Source organism: Scophthalmus maximus, chromosome 8, assembly GCF_022379125.1.
Source record: "Scophthalmus maximus strain ysfricsl-2021 chromosome 8, ASM2237912v1, whole genome shotgun sequence".
Lineage (NCBI taxonomy): Eukaryota > Metazoa > Chordata > Actinopteri > Pleuronectiformes > Scophthalmidae > Scophthalmus > Scophthalmus maximus.
The window spans coordinates 16,254,939-16,264,369 of NC_061522.1; the positions used below are offsets into that span (position 1 = coordinate 16,254,939).

Sequence of the window (9,431 nt, forward strand, 5' to 3'; positions counted from 1 at the left end):
CCCGGCAGGTTGCGTCTGGCGCTATGTTAGAGCCAGCGCCTCCTACACCCCCTATTTACCTCCCCTGTGCGACCCCAAGGATGGCCACTTGCTTGTGGATGGTTGCTATGTTAACAATGTCCCAGGTCAGATTTTTAATCACCCACTCACCGGAGCTTCCTCCTCCACCCCTAAGTCGACAGCGAACCTCTCGGCTACCCTCCTCCTCTTTCTTGTCCTCTCCCTCCCGAGTTCTCACTCGTAACTAACCCCACCCTGACCAGGTGGACATTTGGGAGCCCATGGTTTGGAAGGAAAGACAAATTTCCAAAAATACATCTTTGGGCTGATCTATTCAGCCCATCATATTTTACTAAATTGTGACCAATAGCACATTGTATTCTCTCCCCCATTGGCATTGTTATTCATATACACGAAACGCTTTCTCCAGCTGGCTTAGTGCCACCTCTGAATATAACCTTCATTTACTCATTTGATTTTGAGGTTTTGCCCGTGCATGTCTGGACATCTGTGGGTCGTAGAGAGATGCATGGTGGTCTGGCCCTCTGTAAGCCAAAATACCTCCCCTACCCCTTTTTTTTTAGTTCTGAATGTGTAAACGCCGATGTGTCCATGCGCCACTGTACTCGCTAATTTCTATATATATAGCAAAGAGGCATTTGATAACTTGCAGGAAGTGCAATTGAACTGATGTAAATCAGATTTTTAAGTGTGAGACCAGGTGTAGGCAGTGTGTTTTGGATGATACGGCTTCCTTACTGGAGATAGTGAAGGGCTGCGCCATGTCAACATCACATCTGCCTGCCGTTGCTGTTGTTAACGTTGCGTCTTCCGGTGAGCCTCAGTGTGTCTCACCTCTGGACTGAGCTGCCGCTTGTTTTCCAACAAGGATATCCCTGTGAGGTTGTGTCATTTCAGTCATCTCTACCTTCAGGATCATGTTCAGTCTGTCCTGCACAGCCCATCCTCCCTGGCTTTGCTTGCTTATGTGTGCATACCAGTGTTAGATACCGTGAGCATATCTACATATTTCTCATCAATATACCATAATGTACAGTATTGATGGCATGTATTACCTCTTATTTTTTTAAATTTATTTATTTGGGGATATGTGTTCTGGATCCTGCTCTTGCCCCTTGTAGAAACTGAATAAAGTCCCAAAGTTACATGACTGTAGAGTAAAGAAATGGAAAGTTGTAGGTGGTAGTAAAATTATCTGAAGCCTTATTTCTGAAAGACAATTCTGCCTCAGCATTTACATACACTCCACGCACAGTCGCGCCCCTTGCTTTTCTCTGCGGTGGTCCTTATCCTTCCAACCCATGCAGCGCCCAGCCTGCTGCTGCCCCCTGCTGCTGCTGAGCTGCACTGCGGGACTGAGCAGGCTTGGCGCGTCCCTGCCATGTTCATGGTGATGCATCTCCAAACATTGTCACAACACCTGCTGCTGCCCCTTCTCCAGACACGCTGACAATTTTGAATGTGCCACTGCAGCTCTGTCTCTAATGATTCGTCTCATCTTCAACATACATTATAAACCTAAGAGGAGTCACGTGGCTACCTGCCTCAAAGCGCTGTTGTTGGGACATAGTTTGGAGATTCAAAAACAGCCTTGGTGCTCTGTGATGGTTGCCATTTACTTATTTACCTTCTGCACAAGTCACACAGGGTCTATGTGCGAGGTTAATGAGGTTTGCAGTGGTGTACAGCAGAGGCAAAAGGTGAGCAGAGCCACAGTCCTAGCCTTTGCAGGGGTCGGCTACCTTCCTTCAGCCAGCCTCCCGCTGGTGTTGGGATTGTGGTCTGTCAACACTAACCTGAAAACGTTTAGCAAACAATATTGAGCTGTTATCCCCCCTCCTCCCTCCTCCCCTCCCTGGTGTACCAGGCTCTCTGTGGCGCTATGTGCGGGCGAGCATGACCCTCTCAGGGTACCTGCCGCCTCTCTGCGACCCCAAAGATGGCAACTTGCTAATGGACGGTGGCTACATCAACAACCTGCCAGGCAAGTAGAGGTGGCACCCCTCCACCCCTCCACCAATGTACTGTACAAGCCTTAATGTCCACCCAACTCCTGTCCCCCAGAGGAGGGGGGAGGTGGAGTGAGGGATGAGGACGATTGTTAGGAGGGGTTTTTAATCAAGATATTTATAGGCTGGGTAAGTATGTAGTTCTAATGCTGGTGGAGAGAGGTCTGACTTTTCTTGGTGCTGAGATTTCCCCATCTGAATGTTGAGCTGGCTCCGACCATTAATTGATAGATCTGATCTGAGACGAATCAATCAAATTGAAAAAAAAAATCTAGTTTTTACTAGATGGGGAAAAGTCAGCATTCTGAATGAAACCAATATTTCACTGTTGCAGGTCTATAAAATTAATCATTAAAAGAACAAGAGTATGGGGGATGTTGTATTATGTCTGTCAAACAGCCTGGTGTCAGATACATGTATAATAAGATCGGAGATTGGGGTTTCACATTTGAACTTTGACTCTATTGTATGACTTTCACCAATTGTGACTTTTAATAAAGTAACATTTTTCAGATTTTTTTTTAAATTTCCAAGCCAAACTAAATAGTTTTTGAGGCACAGGACACCAGTCTGCTTTCAGATTAAATGTAGGTTCCCCTCATGCTGAAATAAGCACTTTAGTGTCGGGCTGGGTGATAATCCAACATTATTCATTATTGACATTTAGCAGAATTATATTGTGATCATATAATTTCTGTTTTCCAAACAATTGTCCAAAAAAGCAAGGTAAATCTTAAAAAAACTACAGATTAAAGTTTTGGTTTACACTCAGGGATTTTGCCCATGTGTAACCTGCAAACATTTGACCAATCTTGACACATATTTGTCAATATCAGATAATATCCTGATTAATATTGTGATAATGGTTTCAACCTGATCGCCCAGCCCTGCATTTTTGTTTGTTCTGCTGAAGCGTACTTTTGAAATCAGTTATCTCTTATTTTAACCAGAGGAACAATGAGTGTTTAGAAAGAGGAGCGGGGAAATCATTTTCTTTGTCTGTGGACCATTAAATACATCTTCAGTACCTGATAGTATTTGAAAATATTTGCCGTCAAATTTCACACATCCCTGCAATTATTATAATTTAAGACTTGGGTAAGACATTAACAATTTTTGGCTAACATGATGGTGTGCCGACAAAAAACTCCCCGGGATATGTCTGTGTGTATTTCTGATAAACAATGTACAATGTGCTGATGAGACAAAGCCACATTTCACAAACCTCTGTGCTGAGCCATTGTAGTTCTTTGTCTGGCCTTGGAACCGTGTCTCGTTATCTCCCGAGCGATTGCACTTCTCAGAGGTTTGTGAAATGTTGTGCTTTCTGGGCCCAAACATTGATTCAGCTGAAGGGAGTCTGATTAAATCTGCATCCTTCATGTCAGAAGTTTGTTCCTCTGTTGTCTGTGCTCCACCAGCTGCTTTTATAGTTGTTCTTGGCAACACTGGATCAGTGCTTTGGGCCCCAGGGATGTCGTCCTGTGTTTGACTTTGAATAGTCTCAGCACCACAAAAATGCTTACTGCCCCATGGCTCTTTTTAACACTAACAAGTCAGTGAGAAAAGATATGACATCAGGCCCCGAGCTTGTTGGCCAGGAAATTTTATTACTCCGAGTCACTATTTTATGATAAATGCCCTGGGGTGTGTTTCAAAAAACAATACTTTTTTTGTGGTGCTAGTCTGTTTGAATACTGTGATTACTGAAATGAAGGTTTAAAGAAACTGAGATTACCCTGAAAAAAGGATTCACTGTCTCACCATCGCCGCTGCGGGATTTTTTTTCGTGTTGTTTTTGTACGTCTGTGTGCATTTATGTGAATTGTGGTGTATACGTTACGCGTCCAACAGCCGACATTGCAAGGAACATGGGCGCCAGAACAGTCATTGCCATCGACGTGGGAAGCCAAGATGAGACTGACCTCTGTAACTACGGCGACTCCCTGTCTGGCTGGTGGTTGCTGTGGAAACGGATTAATCCCTGGGCAGAGAAAGTAAAGGTATAGTATGGGCTGGCAACACAAAGCAATAAAAACTACAGATGACTCAGCAACTTGAAACCACAGAGTGCTCCACTTGAGTCTTTAACGCCTCTGACCAATATGTCGCAGTAATATTGGTCAGAGAATCTATTCTGTGAACTCAGAATAGATTGAGCAACGTTTCTTATGGTGTCCGTGGTGAATCTTCCACTTCTGCAGGTGCCCGACATGGCAGAGATCCAGTCGCGGCTGGCTTACGTGTCTTGTGTGCGGCAGTTAGAGGTGGTGAAGAAGAGTGCATACTGCGAGTACATCAGACCGCCCATCGACCGCTTCAAGACCATGGACTTCGGAAAGTTTGACGAAATCTATGTGGGTTACCTCCTTAATATGACCTAAACATTAATTTAGGCTTTGTCTCAAATATATACTATTCCCTCCTATCTGCAGTAGGCTGTCAGTAGTTTACTGTATATTGACAGATTCAGGACACGTGTTAATCATTATTTACTAAGGGCACTATATACTGCGTAAAACTACACACAAATACAATTTGGACACTAATTTAAAAGAGTGGAGGGTAAATGTAGTGAACTATATAGTAATTGTATGTTTTTAGTCAAAACGCTTTTTAAAATCCCTACCTCGTGCCTCAGGATGTTGGCTTCCAGCACGGCATGTTGGTGTTCACCGGCTGGGCCCGAGGTGACATCATCAAGAACATGCTGAAGGACCACCGCTCAGCTGACTACAATAACAGCAAGAGAACTGACGTGAGAAGAGCCCATACACACACCAACACCATAATTTATATCACAAATGCTCCATCAAACGTATTACTTTCATACCGTGATGGCCTGCTAATTTCTCGCCTCGCAGTCCTGCACGTGTCCAGGAGCTGACTTCACTGACCTCGCAGAGATTGTGTCCAGGATAGAGCCGGTCCAAAGCTATGTCGCTGCAGAAGGTGAGTGTATAGGAATTTCTCTCCTCTTCTCCTGCAAAGATGAGTGTTTGGTTCGCTTATGCGAGGTAATCTTATCGTTGGCATGCCGGGACAGTCAATGGTTTAGCCAAAAGAGAGTTAATGCGCTCACAGGGACTGGAGTTACACAGGTTTTTGGGACGCCATGCACTGACCACTTGTTGATCTGTGTAACGGACCAGAAATCTCCTCCTTGTAATAAATACTTCTTGCTTAAGACATCAACGGTCTCCGTCTCGCCGAGTCAGCGTCAACTCAATCAATTTTTCCATTACAGTGAGGGAACGGTCCCCTTTTGTTTGGCTTAGAATGTTTCCCCTCATCATTTCAGACAATACTGGATTACTGTTAGCACAAGTATTGGCCATGAGTACACAACCATCAATACACAACCACACACAACAACATCATGTCAAAAGTCCTTGTTGCAGTTGTCTCCCTCCAGATGTACACTTCTGCTTCAAAGCAATGTTTGATTTAATCAGTGTTATAAATAAGGGATCATGGCTTTCAAATGGTGTGTTTTATTGAAATACTGTAGGCGATGTCCCTGTTATTTTATGACGTTAAATATACAATAAATCCTCTCTGTAATATCTCCTCTAAATCTCTCCGTTCAGCGGAGGAGTCGGACTGTCTGACGGAGTACGAGGAAGACGGGATGGACACGGTGAGAGAGGAGGAGGGGGAGGAAGAGGAGGAGGAGGAGGGAGAGGATCCAGACGACCACTCCCCTGGAGAGTGGGGACAGAATGGAGTCTTCCAGACTGTAAGCACTCACAAAAAAATTAAATAATAATTACACAAATAAATATAACCTCCTGAAGAAAAAATGTCCTTAAATTCATTCAATAAAATTGAAATGAACAAAAATTATATAGAGGCATAACCTTAAAAGATATATCTGGTGATCCCATAAAATGCCAACAACTACTAACAAGCATCGTCAGTGCAGGTGAGGCCTGATAGATTGTATTCCGCTGTGTTATAGATCTGACCTGTTCCAACATTACCATAGACACACACTTGGCTCTTTTCATTACATTACATTACATTCATTTAGCAGACGCTTTTGTCCAAGGCGACTTACAATAAGTGCATTCAACCATGGAGTATTACTCAAAAGTGCAAGAATTAACACAGTACATAAACATTCATCAAAAAAGCAAAAACCTTGTGTTTGTAATCATGGACCCGTGATCAAACAGAAGTAATCAGTTGTAGCAAGACAACCTATTCAGGTTCTGAACCAGTTCCAAACGCTCTGAACCGTTCACAGTTCGGTCCGCGAACCAGAACGGAGTCTGTTTCCTGTTGGTGGAAAATGTTTATTTTGCCTCAGTCCCACATTCACCATTATGTTCCACCTAATACTTACTCAACCGCCGAATGTGTGTGTTAATCTGCAGCTGAAAATAGTCCCTCCAATAGTCCCTGTTCAAACAGCACGGTAACTTCAGTGGCAGCTGAAAATGACGAAGCTTTTTTTAAAAACTAAAACTCCACATTCTTGACTCTGTTTTGCGGTGCAGGATGAGGAGAAATCTGTGAGGCAACGCAGGAAACTCGCCAGTGACTCCAACACCTCTGAAGTGTCAGACTGCTGACAGAGGATCGCTGAGAAGTGGACGGAGTTTGACCATGAACAAGGGACAAATCACGGGTCCATGAATTGTCAAGGCCACAGACGTTGCTCCTACAACTTTCGACTTTCTGAATCTCCCGTTTGTGTTTTTCGGGAGAGAATCCCAGTTGATCCACTTCACTGCTTCATCTTGTCGTATTCTGACCACGTGGGAAATGATCACCTGTGGCCTCAGAAAAAAAAGAAGGATCATCGAGGGTTTATGCCACTCTTATCACTTCTACATTAATCTGACCTATTGCCAGGATCCCAGCCTGCCAAAACATGCACTCCCACAGCAACCGACACAACAAGACATGCGCTCTTTAAACTTCAAGTTCCTCCTTCAAATCTCCTCCACATTTCATTTGCATCTCCGAATCTTTGTGTTGGTTTCTGTACAGTACCTACAGCTTTGTTGACGATTTGATGTACAAGCGCGCGTTTTTGTTTATTGCCTGCGAGTTAGAATGGCTATCTGGTACATGAGCAAAGCTTGAAATAGTCGCAGGACACTGGAAAGAAGAAATACATACAGTAGAACTGTAGTTAGTAGGTTGGGTAAGTTGAGCATAAATGTGAAATAGGCAGTCAAGCAGGGGATGATCAGCCGTGGACTCAGAAGAATTCTGAGATTTAGAATACAGTCTGGATCCCCTCCAATGGGAAGTGATTTTCTTTTGTAAACAATCAAGGCTGGCTGGCTCGCGTCGCTCAACTGACGCCACGTGATTCGTCATAGTCCGCTGGTAACGCCTCTTGGAAATCCAAAATGAACCGAGAGGTCCCCGACTAATACGCATTTGAATATTGGTCTGGCTACGTCAGGCTAGAGGAAGCTGTAGGAGGAACCAAAGTGGAGTTTGCCTTTCAATGAAAAGAGGCTGGACAAATGTTAGAAGCAGGACAAGTGTGGATTAGTATTTAAAAAAGAAAGATGTTTTATTTGCTGTTGAAAGTTTTGAGAAGTGTGTTTATGAAAATAAAGAGACAAAGGGTGTGTAGGTTAGAAAAGAGATGGACAAGTGAGCCAAGTGCTATTGTAATTTATTCAGTTTAAAATGAACGCACAGCAACAGTAGAGTGGAGAAGAAATGACGTGTCATTGAACTGAGGGATGACTGAGACGATTCAAGTGAGTGTGTGGACACGGTGTCCTGTGCACTTGAGATTTTGTGCTTCAGCTGTTTAGTTTGAGATGAAGACGATGCCTTTTGAACCGGTGTTCGATCCACTGGCAGCGACGTGACTGTGGAGACGAGAGCGATCATTTGACGGACCTGTGTGTGCCCGCCTCCGCTTGCACAAGGTCACACCGACAATAGTCGGGAGTTCCTGCGTACAACATGACATCTATGACAAAAAAAGGACTGACTGTACAGATATGGAAACATGGACACGCAGAGTCCTTGAGTAACTCGAGTAACGGATGGACTGAAATTCACTCCATGTATTTATAAGCGCTTGATTGATAGGGACCTAATGTAGAAATTGTAACAAGATTATATTATAATATACACTGTTGATATTCATATATGTATATGAGGTGGAAATTTGTAAATTGAGGCTTTGCTGCAGGACAAAGGAACCACCACCTAAACAAAAAAAGGGGTTTCCTTTCTGAAAATCCATTCTGTTTTAATGGATGGTTACCAGATTAGCTTTTAGTTTTTTATTTTATTTATAAATGTTAACTACTGGCTTTTAAAAGATGATGATTTTATTTTCTCTTCTTAAATTCTGGGGAGGGAGCGGTTTTATTTCACTTAACCTGGCTTTAGCTGTTTTGCACTGAAACATTTGAATTATTCCTTGCTCAGAAGATGTTTGGTTTAGTAATTGCCATCCACCTTGATATGCCAAGGGAAACTGAATGAAAGAGATGCTAATGAATCATGCATATTGGAAAAATAAATGTGATGTGCATCATGTTCTGCAGCATTTGAGGCTATTTTTTCCTATTAACACAAATTGTCAGCAGCAAAGTCGGTATTTGCTCAGCCGATGTTTACTTTCCCATACAAGCACATGTATGAGACACGTGCTTGCTGTGTTTTATTTTGGAAATTCAAAGTTTGTTTGAAATCCAGATGTTCAAATTCTCACAAGTGTTTGCAGAATTATCATTAGCACAGTATCAGATACCTGCACCCAAGAGACATTTCCTTAGATGACCATATTCTGCGTAGTTCATAGTTGTAGTTAGGAGATATTTTCCATGATGTTTTCATTTTTATCTTAGCTTTGGTTCTTGTTCTGAACCAACCGCATTTTAGCAACATATACCCAGGCAGCAGCCCCTTAAAAACAACATTTTAAGAAGGTCAAAAATCTGTCTTTGTTGCCAAAATCCTGGATTTACTGGACAGTACACAAGCAAATCAGATAATTCTTACATGTTGATAGATTAGAATTTCTGTGATTAAGTCACAAAACGTGATTCCACACCAGTGGCCCTGTGGGGCCTAATGGTAATTGAATCCACGCGACCTAAAACTTGCCCACTGGTTAAATAGTAATTAGCAGTACAATAGCAGAAATAAAAAGCTCATGTGCTGTCATTATTTTGCAGATATTTGTAATTAAATTCCATGTTTTGAACTTGTGGAGGACGTGAATGTCTGAGCCAAATTTCAAGGCTGAAGTTCTCAAGACATTTCAACTTGGACCGAAGTGGCACATCCACAGTCTGACAGACGCGTAGCAAATAGAAAAAAATGTTTTCCATTGTAGCGTCTGATGTGCTCCTTCCTGTGTGTTGTTGATAAACCGCCATAAATCGTCAGATAAAGACCAGGCATCTGACT

General features: G+C 42.9%; 1 protein-coding gene across 3 annotated transcripts in view; it reads left to right on the top strand.

Moving 5' to 3' along the window:
* The window catches only part of pnpla6 (patatin-like phospholipase domain containing 6), a 28,600-nt gene extending 20,045 nt beyond the window's left edge, over nt 1-8,555 (top strand). The window contains exons 30-37 of one of the 3 annotated variants that reach the window (XM_035636568.2): nt 9-125; nt 1,889-2,005; nt 3,885-4,033; nt 4,235-4,387; nt 4,672-4,788; nt 4,895-4,982; nt 5,621-5,769; nt 6,533-8,555. In XM_035636568.2, the coding sequence (XP_035492461.1) occupies nt 9-125; nt 1,889-2,005; nt 3,885-4,033; nt 4,235-4,387; nt 4,672-4,788; nt 4,895-4,982; nt 5,621-5,769; nt 6,533-6,607 (965 nt within the window). In that variant the 3' untranslated portion in view covers nt 6,608-8,555. The remainder of the gene's footprint in view (nt 1-8; nt 126-1,888; nt 2,006-3,884; nt 4,034-4,234; nt 4,388-4,671; nt 4,789-4,894; nt 4,983-5,620; nt 5,770-6,532) is intronic. The other 2 variants (XM_035636570.2, XM_035636569.2) reach the window with 2 other exon arrangements.
* The last annotated feature ends 876 nt before the right edge of the window (nt 8,556-9,431 follow it).